The following is a 15,731-nucleotide window of genomic DNA, read 5'->3' as shown; positions in this document are numbered from 1 at the left end:
AAAATATTTGTTGAAAAAAATGAAGATCTAAATAAATGGAAAGTTATATCATGATTCAGAGGCATGCCACCCACCTCCCCAATTTATATATTCAATTCAGTTCCGAACAATACCCCTGCAGGGCTATCTTTTTAATGGTTCTTGACCAGTCAATCCTAAAATCAGTATGGAAGAGCAAAGGGCCAAGAATAACCAACTGTGAAGAAGAAAAGCTGGTAGAATTTGCCCAACGTGGTATCAGAAATTATTGTAAAGCTGAAAGTATTAGGCAGCATGGAAGACATCTCAACGGGGCTTTTTATGGAATTTGACAACATGACTAAAATGTATAAGAATTAGCAAAAGTCCAAAACGGCCAAGACATTCCTGATGACGATGAAAAAGTGCCCTACCAAACAGTAAGTTTTATAAGACTACAGTAATTAAGATGGTGTGATATTGGTATGCAGTGCGACAAACAGACCAAGAGAAGAGAAGGCACCCAAACATATCTACCATATACAGAAAAAAAATTATATTTGGCATTCTAGACCTTGGGAAAAGGGCGATCAATGTACTGGGACAACTAGCTATCTATAGGGGACACTAACTCCCTATCCCATACCATTTTCTATACTCTTCTAGACGTCTGAAATATTTCATAATAAAAACTCAGCTTAACTAAACATTTACACTAAAATCTCTTATTCTGTTGGTAAACTATAAGCCACCAATCATAGTTTTATAAATTGTTCTACTTGCTGGTACCCCCAGGCTTCCTTAAGAAGCACAGTCTTAATTTCACGTGGGCGTTTTGAATACTGTGAACCTTACCTCATAGATCCTGGCAATTCCACAAAGTAGGGTCACTTCTCCTGGAAACTTATCTAAGCCTTGTTTGAAAAGATTTAAAGCAGTCACAGGTTGATCCAATGAGATGTAAACCTAAAGCCAAGATATATTTCAGTAAAAGTACTGGTTCTTAAAGTAATATAGTATTTGTTACGACAAGTTTATAGTTACTGCTTAGTAACAAATTATCTCCTAGATATTATAATAAATGTTTTCACATTGTGTAGGATTAAGATCCAATAATGATGTTATAGTTTGATCTCCCATGTTATATATGAAGCATTCGTTCAGTTACTCCTTCAATACATGCTTACTGTGGGCTTACTATTGTCACAGAGGCTGACCAGTAACTAGACAAGACAGGATCAAGGGTAAATCTTTTTTAGGATAGAACAGACATGAATATGTCTAAAAGCTGGCGTTAAGGAATCAATTATGAGACTGATGTTGAGCATGCAGCATGAAGAGGAGACGACCCATGGAACAGATCTGAGAAAGGGCAGCATGGGAGAGCTTGGGGAGAGGGTGGTTTCGGAAAAGGACCCTCAGAAACAAGACAGGAAACAGATTTGTGAGGTCGGGGGTCGGGGAGTTGAGAGAGTTAGCACTTGATGGCCCCCACTTAGTTAGCAATGAGGACATTCACCTGAATAACCCACACACTTAAGAGGAATCTCTAAAATAAGAGAATTATTACATGTATAGAAACCTAAGATTATGACATTTTTATTTCTTCATGATCATGGAGCCTCTATTTCTTCCTATACAGTTAGCTTGATTGTGCTTTGAAGAAGGCCTAAATGGACACAGGGAAAACTGTTTATAGTGTTTATTGCTAAAGCCTGAGACTAGAGGATGAGATATGGGTGAAAACTTTTCAATTTTTACCTTCTGAACGTTTTTTTAAAAATATAATAAATAATACAATTTGATATGCTAATTAAAAATATTTAATATAATTTTTAATTAACTATCTAAAATTTTAAGAAATAATGTTTTTCCTGAAATCTTGATTACTTAACAAACACTCCTTCATATATTAAATAAAGTAAGTAAATTTCACCGCTATACAGTCATGTAGGCAATAATAGATTTCAATAAATCAAGTTATGGGAACATAGGTCACACCATGTATTTAACAATAATTAAAATTAAAAGTACATTTTTTAACCATGTGGCAAATGATTAACAATTAAGACAACAGCCAATAGTGTGACCTGAATTTTAATTTCAAGCTGTCGGAAAAGTTAAAAAGTCTACTGTGATACTTAGAATCTTCTCTAAGAATTTAAGTTTAATGTATAATGTCCAGGAGATAAATTTAGAGACCAGATAGTTTCAGACATTTTTGAAAACCCCTGTATGCATACTAAGATTAGCACAGCAAGCTTATAGAGCATAATTTTCATTTTGTATCCCTTCAGTGTGCTGATTTTCATAACATTTATAAAGGAGCAGCACTTCCTTTTACAGCTCGTCTTCTTTCAACCTTTACAACACTTTTTAATTTTAAACAATCTTAAAAATACAGTAAGATGACGTCATAACCACCATTTCATCAAATGTTTCTTTGGTGAGGGTTAAGAAGTAACTTTATCCCAATGCTGAAAATTCGAGGCGGCCCTTCAGCTCTGTTGTGGCCGTGGGTGGCATATGAGGCAGTGTATAGGCTCTGGAATCAGAAAGTCCTGGGTTTGGACGTTGGGTCTGAACAGCCGAGTGACTCTGAAAATCTTACCCTCTTTATGTCTCCTTTTCCTTGAGAGTACAAAGGAAGTATTAAAACCTACCTAGCATGGTTGCTATGAGGGTTAAACTGCTTATGGAATAGACTCGCTACAATACCTTAAGCTGAGTAGGTGTTCAATAAAGGGGGAAATATTGTTTTTGTTCTTATGGCAGAGCCAAGTAATAAAGGACCTCCATAAAAACAAGCCCTGTTCTCTACAGTCTGCTTAGGTGGGAGACAAGTGTGTTATTAAAAAAGAGGGCCTCTCTGGGGCCTGCTACCCATGGGTATGGTAAGCCTGAGGTATTTTCTTCTGCTCAAATGGGCAATCTTTCAAAGGGGTCTTCTTATTTTTCACGGCAATCAATTTCTCCTGAAACAGTTATTCTCCATATGGTCTCACTTTTCCCCTTGCTAAAAAGAAAAATCAGTTAAATCTGAACACATTAACTTGCCAAAATATTCCTGAAGAAGCTGGCAGCTCACCCCATGCACTGGCTGGAATTTAAACACTTATTCCGAGAAGACAGATTTCACTCAAAATTGAGAATACTTACTTACTTTTGCCAAGTAGAGAAATGTATCTACCATATCCTGCTGCTTCAGGGCTGATTTAAACTGTTTTTCTGCTTCACGATACATTCCTAACCTAAGAACAGCCATTAAAAAAATTAGACATGCAAATTAAAAATAAATACTATGGCATTTATTCATGACCTGAGGATATGAAGAGAAAAATTACATCTGTAAGAGTACCAAAGACACATATATTAACATGTGTGTTTACATAGTTTAGCAAAAGGTGCCTATTTCCTATATTCACTGTCTATCCAATAGTCAAATGCTGAGTAAAGTCTGTTGGCGATCTAGTAATCGCAGCAGGACTAATAGCTGCCAGTGAGCCAGGTCACACCAGTTCACCACCCAAAAAGCTTATGATCGGCTGGACCTATGGCAAGTGACCTGAATAAATCCTTAGAGTCTCTATTTTACTGGAAAAATTAAAGGATGACATTTCTTGGAAAACACCTTCTGCGCTGAGATAAAACCCCATTTTTAAAGCCGTTCTTTAAATAATTTTGATGTTAAGTTGTAACTGCTACTTGAGTACATAGCTCTATCGTTTTATTATTCTAGAAACATTTTACTTTCTTAATCTGATACAGATTACCCTAGTCTATGAATCTGAGATTTGTTCCTTGCCTAACTATAACTGTCCTGACGTCAGCAGCCATCTCCTCTGCCCAGGGACCATTCTGTCATCAGTAAATCAATCACCGAAGCACGCTTCAGCCCGTCCTTGGTAGATCTGTTGGGCTCTCTCACGATGACTCATCTCCAGCCATCTCAGAGCTACTGAGGCACTTTATAATAACGCTTTTAGTTCGTGAAATAAAGTCAGGACAGTACCCAGTATGTTCCACTGTGTTACTTTCATTTAAAGGCTTGAAAAAAACAGCTTCGATCATTTTTCCTAACCAAAGCCTCAAGTATTGGTGTGGCTATACTCAAAAAGCTGTTGAAAGACATGGGATTAAGGAGGTTAAAAGTGATCCCCAAAAAACCCGGCCTAAAGTTAGAGGGGGTGTGATGTGGCAGAAGCCCCCACCTCTTCAAAAGTCCCACAACTTCTATAAGGAGTATTGATAAAATGTTATCAAAGAACTCTAAAAGTTCTGGAACACAGCACATGTACGTACATAACCCCAACTGAACACGTGAGTCTTAAAAACATGGCCGAAGTTCAGGCACTAAATTCCATGCACACCTAATTATCCACCAGAATCTGTATATTTTTATCTAATAAGTTGTCTCTAAAAATGATTTAAAAGAGTTGTAACAAAAAGACACATATAAAACAAAAATATAAAAACAGAAATAGATTTTTTTTTAATAATGGAGATGGAAAGATGAACAAATTAGAAAAAAAAAAGCAAGCAGAGCTACTGAGCTAGCTGAAAAGAAAGAAAGGGAGGAAGGATGGGTCATATGTGTTTTTTTATTATTGCATCCTCAAGAGATCATTTCTTCTAGTGCTATCAGAAAGGAATTTACCACATGGGTTTGGGTGCAAAGGAAATGGAGCAGGCCAGGTATAAAGGAAATCTAGGAATAATGAAAACATCAGTCAAGTTCATGAACACAGGCCAATATCAGAGTCAGAGTCCAGAGATAATCCCCACCAACTGCCAACTTTTTTCTCTCCAATTTAATTCCATGAATACTGCCAAGCACCACCCGCATGCACATTTCATGATGGTGAGGAGACGCAAAAATGCAGATAACAACCATGTCCTGAAGGCACCAGTAAAGACTGAAATAAAACATGCTCACAGATAAATTTAGCATTATGCAGCGAGGGGAAAAGTGCTTTGAGAGCACAGAGGAGGAATGAACCAAGACAGTTGCCGGGAAGAAGTGACAGACAAGATTCTGACAGCTAGATCGGGTGAGGAGAGGGCGGGTGCACATTTTAGATAGAAGCAAACTATCGGCATAAGTACACAGGCAGAAAAGTACACAGCGTGTTAGGGGAATGCCGAGCCGTTCTGCTTTACCTGAGAAAGGACACAATAAGGAAGGAGAGAAGTGCAGATACAGGCAAACGTGCCATCTGAGATAAGGGCAAGAATTCTGCACCTAAAATCCAGACCTAATTCTAGAGGGGATGGAGATTAACCCAAGAATCCAAAAAAAGCTGGTTTTCCACAACAGTTACCGTGACAGTAGTACACAGGAAAGACTGAAGTATAAAAAAAAAAAAAATGGGAGGCAGAAAACCCAGATAACTAGCTAATGACACAATTCAAACAAATGACACTGACGGGCAGAAAGAGGGAGTTAGGGTGAGACTGGGTCGTAAGGGAGTAACTGCGAGAGCGATTGCAGAGGAAGAACCAGTAGAACTAAGGGATCGGGAGCAAAGAGACAGAAGCCAATTGGGACTACATCGTCTAGTAACCATCCTTGACCTCTCCAGGTGAAATTAGGAGCTCTTTCTCTGGGCTCCCCCCTGCTCCCGCAATTGCGTCTGTAATAATGGGAACCATGCCCGTAGTTGTTTGCTGTACTTTCGCCCTCATTCAACTATAAACCATTTGAAGGAAGGGACTATCTAATAAATATCTGTTACACCAGTGTCTGCCAGAGTAGCTGTTCATTAAATATTTTACTGACTGAATGACCGAATGAATAAACGAATGCTGTGTCCATAATAAAGATGAGACACTATGAAGGAACTGAGAGGAAGGATATGACAAAGTGCACTCATTTAAATGCCATCTTATATGGATGGCAGAGGAATCCAATTTGTGCTTATCTTTAAATATTAAAGATTTCGGAAGGTTTTGCTCAGAAACTCCTGATTTCAAGGTTGTCTTCGGAAATTGTATTCATAAGAGTTTAATGTTCTAATGGTCTAAAATTACCTTTTAGCAGAAAATGCTTCCTCAATCTAACAGTAGGAAAAAATACTTAGAGCTCTATGTGAAATATCTAATTGGAAAGCAGTCTTAATTTCAACAGCAGAAGAAAATGTATCCTTTTTACTCCCTTTATATATTTCCTTTTCCTCACAGTGTTTGACTGAAAACTAAGGTTTATAAGTATTGAAGGATGCTCGCAGTAATTGGTCTACCTTGTTTTTGAATATTAAGACATTTATCTTTATAAAATATAATTGTTCATTTATCCCTACTTTTCAAATGCTCCAAACATATTTCAATATCAGGGAATGAGTTTCAGGTCTGCATTACTGACTGACTGCTGTATAATATTCATAAAATTAATAACAACTTTTCTGATCGCTCAATCTGCTTAAAAAAATGTGTTTAAACACGAAATGGAGTAATGTAAGAATATTCAGAACCTAGAGAAACACTACAGAATTGTGCAAATAGTAAGAACAAGCACCAAAAAGCTGAGCTCAAATTCTTGGTCTGCCACTTGCTCGCTATGTGAATTTGGGCAAGTCACTTCATCTTTCTGAGGCTCTGTTTTTCTCATCCGGACAAGGCCTAATAATACCAACTTCCTCGAGGTGCCGTGAGATTTCAGTGAGGGAATGTGATGTATGGACAAGCCATCTCCTAAATCTAAAGCACTTTCCCACGTGGGGCAACAGTGGAAATAATGACTTGAGAGCCAAGAAGAGCTGAGCGGGAATCAACAGACTCGATTTCAGTTCCGGGCCTGTTATGACAGGTTCCTGATGCAAACAAATCACGGCCTCGCCCTGGCCTCAGCTTCCTCATCGGAAAAGGGGTATTGCACCTGATGGTCTCAAAGTTTCCCTTCCCAGCTCTAAAATTTTATTATCCAAAAGGTGTCAGTTCTTAGTACCACCATGTGACCATTAGGTAACTGCTTTTTCAAGTGAGCCAAAGACACGGTTCTCATTTCTTCATGAGGAAGTCTATCCACACACACACCCCTAAACTTTGACGGATCTGATTCTTAACCATGTTGCCATTCCAAGCCCTCCGCAAATCATCCAAATTTTACCTGTAGTAACATTTTCCAATCTGCACTTTCCACCACCAGTCCTTGTACTGAGAATGCTCTGTGGAGAGGGCAGCCAAGTCCAAAGCCTTTGAAAACATGTCATTTTAGGTTAAGATTTTCTTTTCTAACAATAAACAGAAACAATAAATAATGAAATAAACCACAGAGTTAGCATCCATCAAGACATACATTAGAAATCAGACAAACTCAAGCTGCTCATGATTCCAGATGGCCCCACCAACTTTCCCTAAATAATCAGTTCCAGACCAGAGTGCTGAAGGCAGATGAGAAGCAAACACTGATTAAAAGGAAGCAGATGTACAATACCTCCGATTATAATTTTAATATTTAAGGCACAAAATTGATATTTTAAAAATCCAAAAGCTTTTACCCTCCCTCCACCATGTATTGACTGTCTACTGGCTCAAAATGCCTTTGACTCAGTCAGTGGCAGTCAAGCCTTTGGTATGTTAGCCAGGTCCAATTGCAGGCCCCACTTTAAAACAGAGATGTAGCAAAATAGAAAAAGATCAAGTAAACAGGTAGAAAGGTTTGGAAACAGGATCATGAAGAAGAGCACAAGGAGCTGGGGTACTTGGGTAACTGCCATCTTCAAAAACCTTCATTCCACTATTCTGACATCACCTTATATTCCAGTAATTCTAAGGGTCAGATTTTCCTCTGCTGCAGACTGAAAAAAAATCTTAATTGCTTTCACATTTACATGTGTTTATCCCATCTCTCTAATGCCTTCTAGTTTCTTCCTTCTTGTGTTTATTAAAGATCTGTAAAGAAATGACTAAATAGAAATTAGAATTTTACGCAGAAGTGGAAACAATTGAGACAAAGAGAAAAGCAAATCAATCTTTACACACATGTAAAGCTCATAGAAATTTGAAGCTCATGTAACGATTTGCTGAATAAAAAATGTAGGTTATTGTAAAAAGAGAATTCTGATTTTTTTATAAAGTTATTCTTTTTCTCAAGGTTGAAACACTTTTATTCTTTAGACAGTGTTAGTATAATCATGATATCCAACAAGTCAGTTATAAAGTAACTCTTAGATTTTCAGTTCTGTTATCTCGGAATGCATCTCCTATTATTGTCCATTTCTTAATATTAATTCTTTTCTGAAATGAATGCCAGAATCGTTCCTTCAATCTCCTACTGCAAAACTAATAACATTTCTTTGTGTTCCCGATCTTCTCTTGCTCCAGGGGAGATTTCTAAATATGCAAACTCTTTATAAAGAACTGGTGTCACTCTGCTGGGGTTCTAATAGACTTGAAAAATCGACATCTCTACTTGAAAGCTATGAACCTTAAAAACAAAACACACGCAACTTTCATATGCTTATTTTTCTTTTTTCCACAAGTCAGAAATAAAAATAGAGGCCAAAAATATGAGGAAAAAAGTTTAACTTCAATTAGCATGATCTCTAGAAATACTAGAAAAATGTTTTCTCAATCATATATTTCAATTAAAATATGTTTTCAAGAATATACTGTAAATATCTGAACATATTAATTTTAACAATCTTTATAAAGACTTTTCCAGCAAATAGATCAGTCTCTCTCAGGTTTAATGTAACAAACTTCCGTTATTTGGAATAATACGTCATTCTAAATTTTTTTACATTTTCTAATTTTCAAAGGTTAGACTTAGTGCTTATGATAGGCTGCTAATTTTGCTCGCAGCTATGGTCCTCAAAACAAGTCTTCCTTTATGTCAGACCTCTACATTTGTGCTAAGCCAATTAAGGAAAGTAGTATGAATTACTGATATAAAATAAATATAAAAATACATTTTAATGATCAGTCTTCATATAAAGACTGAGGCCGCACTAAGCAAAACCATTTGTGACAATTTCAAATGGATCCGAAGTTCGCTGAGGACAAGCACCCCTTCCTACACATCTCTGTTGTTCTGCTATGTTGCTGTGCTGTTAAGAGGCTGTCAAGAATTATTTGTAGTTTTAATAAATTCTATCCTTTGTTTCTTATTTATGTTGAAACTAAGTTAAGTATCAAACAAAACTGTCACTGTAATATGATTCATATTAACATTTTAAATATTTAAAGTGATGACAGAAGATCTATATTTCTTTAAAGTCTTTCCCGGTCTTTTTTTAAATAAATGACTACATACTTATATTTAAGGTTCATCGAATAAGTTAATGAATCTAGAATCTAGATATTAATCAAAGCTCAGAATGTCATAAATAAAAGCCATAAATTTATAAAAGTCCATAAGCAGAGTCCTTGGCAGATTGCATGATGTTTGTGAAAATGTCCAGTTGAGCATCCCAATGAATTTCCTAAGCATACAGTGCTCAAACTACTAATATTTAAAAAAAGTCATCCTTTCACTATTGTTATAGTTGAGACAACTTCAAGATGATGAAATTAAGGAGTGCACGGAAATAAAGATTCCAGAAGGACCAACCCACACACCACTTTAGTTTTGTCAATATTGCCTCCCCACAAATGGAAAAAGTATTAAGAACTCAAAGATGGACAGTTTTCCATAAAAGACCAATTTGAATTTTCTTCACATTTAAATACCATTTTACAGTATTCTCTATATTTATCTAATAATCTCTACATTTGTGTGAAATAATTCATTTACAAAGAAATTTGGAGGCCATCCAAAGTAACTAATATAAAAGCACGTCTGATTTCCTTGGCATGTTAAAAAACAGATTTCCTTTTTCACTTTTCCAGCTAAAGTTGCAAAACATACAAAAGGTATCAAAAATGCATGTTTTCTGTTCATTAGCTAAATCTTTCTTCCATTCAGAAAATAACATTTGTGATAAAATCTAAAATGGTATTTTAATGGAACGATCTGATCCATAACAGAACTATAATGTGGGAAGCCCATGACAGTAAGAAATAGACAAAGGCAAATGTCCTACTCAGTACCCCCGGCACATGTCACAGAACTAATTCATGGCACTCGATAATTATTTGTTTAAAAAATAACCCAATCAAATAATAAATCAATCAACAAACTAAACTAATGAATAAAAAAGAAAACAGAGAAACTAACAATTTGTGGTTTTCACTAGATAAAAACAAAACAAATTGCTTAATTTTATGTTCTATAAAATAGTATACATGTTTTGGGAGTAAGCAGATGAAAATAACAAGCAGGATATGATTACAAGAATTTTAATTTATTACTGCCCCTCACTTATAGCTAAATTTATAAATGAAAATTTATAAATGAAAATAACATTATTATTGGAAATTTGGGAGAGGAGGGAGTAAAATTAGCCTTAATCTCCATTAGTGCCATCAGGTATAACTTTTCTAATTTACTGTTGTTATCCAAGCTGCTGGCATAATGTAAGCATTCAACAAATGTTTGTAGAATGAATACATCTTAACCTCATAACACTATTATTTTCATTTTTAAGTAACATCTTCTAGTATCTACCATAAATATATCTTTTTAGAGTTATAATTCTATTCAACATACTAGATGGTATACTTAGTTGGCTTAATATCATAAAATAAACACTTTTCAGGTTTCTGCCTAGTTTTTATAATTATAATTTTTAAAGACTGCATAAAGCTCATCATGCAATTTATTATAAATTACTAAATTCATCTTCTGTCACTGAACATTTAAGTTGTTTTTCAGGTTTTTTTTGTGTTTACAACTAAAGCTACAATGAACATCTTTGCAAATATAGCACTTCACTTTTTCATGAAATTTCTTGAGAAGTGAAATTAGAGAAATCAAACAAATATCTTTATAGCTACCTGCTATATATTATCATGTTGTTTTCCAAATTAATATACCATTTAAAATATCATCTGTAATATGTGAGTATGACAATTCACTCCATCCATAGAGCTGTATTTGAATCAGTAGGTCACTTTCCTTTGGGATTGCTTTGTAAATCCACCAAATCTGTGAAATATTCTATTGTTGGCTAGTTTAAATTTTTTAACTTCTTCATTGAGCAAATATCTAAAAGAAAGTATTTAAACTAATTTTCTGAACAGTGTTATTTAAGGAAGTATAAGAATCTATTTCAAAAGAGTCAAAAAGTGTGCTCAATTTTGCTTGTTTCTAGTGTATGAAGACTCTCATTGTTCCTAAGAATAAAAATATAAAACTCATAGTGACTCATGGATCAGGCACAGTGCTTACCACTTCTATATTTACATAAATTTTTCTATTGAAACTGACAGTGGATTTCAAAGCATCAGTAATTCTCTTGTCTTTAATAATTTCATCTGTTTATAAAGAAAGGTAAGAAATAGAACGTTTCAGAATCTAAATCCCCCAATTCAGAAAACTTAAAATAAAATAGCATGAACTCAAAACTTACAGTTTTAACATCATTTTCATGATGAAAGATATACTCAAACAAAGCCTATGAAGAAAATAATGCCAAAAATACATTAGATTTTATTTTAACAAAAGCACTTTACTGTTATATCAAAACTCAAAGGCCATTTTGACATAAATCCCATGTTACCCTAAAGTGCTTAGGATTTATAAATAATAGGTCTACCCATCAATTGTCACAATCACCCATTTAAAATATGGCTATTTACAACCGCTTCCTGTTTTTACAGAATACAAACTTGAAAGCTCAAGTAATTGAATAATTTTTTCATATTACACATACTATTTTATTGGAAAGAGTCAATGAAAAGACTAACGTTAGGATTGCCATAAAACAGACACACCCAATGTTTTACACTCTTTATATATATTATACAGTGATTAGGATATTAATAATGACACTTTCAACATGAAAAATCTGGAAGTTCTTTCCAAAACAAAGTAGAGTTTAAGTATAAACTGGGACATCTTTTGCATCATGATTTAATTGAGGGAGAGGCCTCCTCTGACCGCACTCCTTGGTTAGAAAACAGCACTGGTATCAACCAGCCATCCAGCCACCTTAAGTAGATGGCCTAAAAAAGTAGGGAATCAGATACCCTATACGGGTTGGTTTTAATACTCCACTCTCATAAAGGAAAGAGAAATAAGTAAAGCTTTATGATTTTGCTAAATGAAGTTGACTGGACTGCTGTCAAGTAAGACATCTACTTCTGATTTAAATGTCAAGTCTGTATGGCCGGTGTCCATTTACATTTTTCCTAGAGTGTGTGATATTTAGTAAATATGTTAAATGCCATTAGAACCAAGATTAAGAAGGAGTACAGCACTCAAGTACAGAATTCACAAAGATTACTCCTAAAAAACCGAGCTAGGCTTAAACCAGTTTCCAGAAGACAAGTGCTCCTGGCTCTGCATTATTCCATGCTCACCATCAAGTTTTTTAATACTGGAAAGGTCATAAACACCCTTCCTTCCTCCTCCTCTCTCTCCTCCTCTCTCTCTCTCCTTTCTTCCCTCCCTCCCTCCCTGTCATATTCACTTACTTTCTCTTTAATTTAAAGGAGCATTTAATCTTTGAATAGTTAGAATTACTAATGTAGTTAGCTTGCCACTGTCTAGCTTGAGTAATCCTTACTGACAAGCCTGATTAATTACTAATTAGAAGGAGTACATATTTTTTATCTTCTTTTTGACAGTCCTAAAACACTACAGAATAGAAAATTATTTTTCTGAGAACAGTCCAAGCTGAAAAAAAAAAAGAAATACACACACATATAGATGACCTAAGCTTCATTTCCCGAAGACAATGCTGCATATCTGCTTTCTTTGTTATAATTTACTGTTCTTTGTAAGGAGAAAAGAGTTTCCTATAATAATGGTATTCTGTATATACTTTATTTCTGATTGACTTTCCTTAACTCAAGACTAAGAGGAATTTTACATATTAGAATAATTAAATGTTTCCATTTCAATCAAAATATGGCCTCTCCTTCACAAATTTTTATCCACTCCTTACAACATTATTATGATAATACTTCTAACATTACTTTGTAACATAAAGTAATTTTAAACACATACCTTTGCCAATTTGGGTTTCTGGGCATATTTTGTTAAATTCAGTCTAGATAAATTTATAAAAGGTCCATCAGGACTCGTAAGCATGGAAGCCTATGAAGAAAAATGATAGAAGAAGAAATATAAAACTTTCTCTAGAAACATGAATTTAATGTGCATAAAAATTATAAAGGCAAAAGTAAAAAGAATGACCTTTTAAAATTTTCCATATAATTCTCCATTATAACAACAGTGAAAAATGATGTAACATAAAGTTACTTTGGTAATCCAAGGCTATGGCAAAGCTGACAGAATTTACCGTTCCCAGCCTGACAAATCTCCCAGACGAGCTGGTAATCGGGCGAGCTGTGTAGGCGGTTCTGGGTGTTCTAATGGCCTGTTCCATAGTGCCTGGCCTTCCACTTTGCGTGCTGGGTCGCAGGAAACCTGTAATGGGTCTTCCAGCTTGAGTGATCGGTCTGTGACAATTATAAATTGTTAAAATACAAAGAAGATCAATAAAGGACGATTCTCAAACAGTCTGATCAGTATTTAGTGGCAGGGAGTATGAACCAGAAGTACATACCTGACAGCTTGACTAGGCCCTCCCATCTGATTAGCTCCAGGGAGTTTCAAAGACGTTCCAGGGCCTATGACATGAGACAGTAAATTCAATTTATATATTATTTATTAGACTATAACAACTGTCGGCTAACACAATTTTCAGAAAAGTGCTTGTCTGATGAAAAGACATTAATAACAGGAAATATATTATAGAGAAATGTGTTAGAGACAAATATTTATTATCTATCATGGTACTTATGTTAAAGCATCAAATGATGGTTTTATAACTTGGTTTATTTTTCATAAAACTTCTCCCAATAAAAGATCACTTTCCTACAATATCTAGAATTTAGATATTTTAACTCCAAAAGAGCAAAATGATGGGGAAAAAACATTTTAAGATGAACATATGTATTTTTTTTTCTCAATTTCCATTCGAAGCTTTAAAACAGCTATTACTTTCCAAAACATAAATGACTGATAATTGTCATAATGAATAAATTACCAGTAAGACCACCACAAGTCATGATAATCATCCAATACCATTTGCATCAGCTCTCCTGCGAACTGGGGACTGGGCCTCTGCGGCAATCCCAACAGGCATTCACAGCCCAGCAAATCACCCCATTACATTACATCATGCATTAGAGCAAACTGCCTTAAATTATTACAATAAAGTGGTGTTTTGGATGATCAGTTTTTAAAAAGCCTTTTAGAATACTTGTTTGGATGCTACCTGTGTTTAGGCTCTCAGATAAACAATCTTCTGATAGATAAGCAGTTCGGATGGAATGCATTTTTATAAAATATTTTTAAATGCATAACATAACTTTTATTGAAAGATTGTCTTCCATCAATGGCACACCTTTAAGTTTAAGATAATATAATTGAATCGTGGCAGGAAGCCTTTGTACTGTAAGGCAGAATAGAGACCATTTACTTGAGGCAGTTTTCTCATGTACATGTCTTGTGTTTGTTTTTCATAAACACAAGCACTCCTCCTCCTAAGGGCATTTCATTTACTTAACACGAAACCAACACTTACGTGGGACTTGGGCAATGGCATTTTCATCCAGCATCATTTCTGCAATTCCTTCCTGATCTATATCAATTTCATCTACATACACCATTTCAGTCAGTGCTCGTGCTTTTAAAATCCAAGCTGCCTAAAAAGCATGGATAAAATGAAGCATATATTAAACAGCACTAGAAGTACGGCGCGGCCCATAGAAACCGGCCATCCTTTATTATTTTCTAATTTTTTATTAAGCATGTTTACAACTTAAGGCATTATACTAATTTAAAGGGCTGTATCAAGAAACTAATACAAGAACGCAAGGTTATTATTAATCAAGAAACAGCCAATACATCAATTACCCGATAAATAAAAGTGCGGTAACTACCTGGTAGTCTTCTAACATGCCTTTTTATAAGTAAAAGAAGATCTTTAGAGAAAATTTAACTAGAACAGTAATTTGAAACCAAATGAATAAAGCTATAGCTTCCCTCCTCTTTGTCTTCCTCCTTCAGGGCCAAGTGCTTCTTGATGAATTTCCTGATCGTTGGACTCTTGTCTTTCTCATAGAGCGTTCTCTTTATGCTTCTATCATCATGTATTTAACAAACACTATAATTATGTGGCCATCGGTTAGTCACCCATTCCCCAGGAAACAAGCATGTTTCACCTCGTTCAATTTGGTTTTTGTACATAATAGGTATTCTAAAAAATGCTGAATTAAACTTAGATCAGTTTCTCCCAGTTCCCAATAATCAATACAATCTTGGCTGCTTTGTGATCTGGCTGGTAGAAATTTTGCTAGAAAGCAAGGGAAAAAATTAGAAAGGTAATTAAGGAACCTGGAAAATATCAGCTTTGCTTTACCATGAGAAATTGAAATGAAAGGTGTCCACAATTAAATATCTGGTTAAACACTGAAAACTACTTTATCAGAAACGTTTACCTTCCTGCTTCACCACAGAACAGTAAAATTCAGTGTCCTGGGACAATATGGGCAGAAGCCAATTCCTGAAGTAGCAGCATAGAACCGACTCTACACAGCACAGAGGAAGTAGCATCAGGGGAAACCTGGGGCGGGGTTGGAGCTCACCCACCATACCAGGGATCTGGCTATGAACCCCACTGAGTGAAAGCAGAGGGACTGAGAGTGAAACAGACGAGAGC

General features: G+C 35.4%; 1 protein-coding gene across 2 annotated transcripts in view; it reads right to left on the bottom strand.

The window, feature by feature from the left end:
- Positions 1-15,731, bottom strand: part of TTC8 (tetratricopeptide repeat domain 8) — a 41,618-nt gene that overhangs the window by 12,142 nt on the left and 13,745 nt on the right. The window contains exons 2-9 of one of the 2 annotated variants that reach the window (XM_039883986.1): positions 14,595-14,715; positions 13,572-13,635; positions 13,305-13,464; positions 13,010-13,099; positions 11,409-11,453; positions 7,064-7,149; positions 3,122-3,209; positions 814-924 (exon numbers count right to left, since the gene is read on the bottom strand). In XM_039883986.1, coding sequence (XP_039739920.1) covers positions 814-924; positions 3,122-3,209; positions 7,064-7,149; positions 11,409-11,453; positions 13,010-13,099; positions 13,305-13,464; positions 13,572-13,635; positions 14,595-14,715 — 765 coding nt within the window. The remainder of the gene's footprint in view (positions 1-813; positions 925-3,121; positions 3,210-7,063; positions 7,150-11,408; positions 11,454-13,009; positions 13,100-13,304; positions 13,465-13,571; positions 13,636-14,594; positions 14,716-15,731) is intronic. The other variant, XM_039883988.1, reaches the window with a different exon arrangement.

The sequence above is a fragment of the Pteropus medius genome, unplaced genomic scaffold (assembly GCF_902729225.1).
Source record: "Pteropus medius unplaced genomic scaffold, Ma_sr-lr_union100, whole genome shotgun sequence".
In the NCBI taxonomy this organism is placed as follows: domain Eukaryota; kingdom Metazoa; phylum Chordata; class Mammalia; order Chiroptera; family Pteropodidae; genus Pteropus; species Pteropus medius.
Note: the sequence above shows the minus strand (reverse complement) of the source record. Positions and strands in the feature narration are given on the sequence as shown.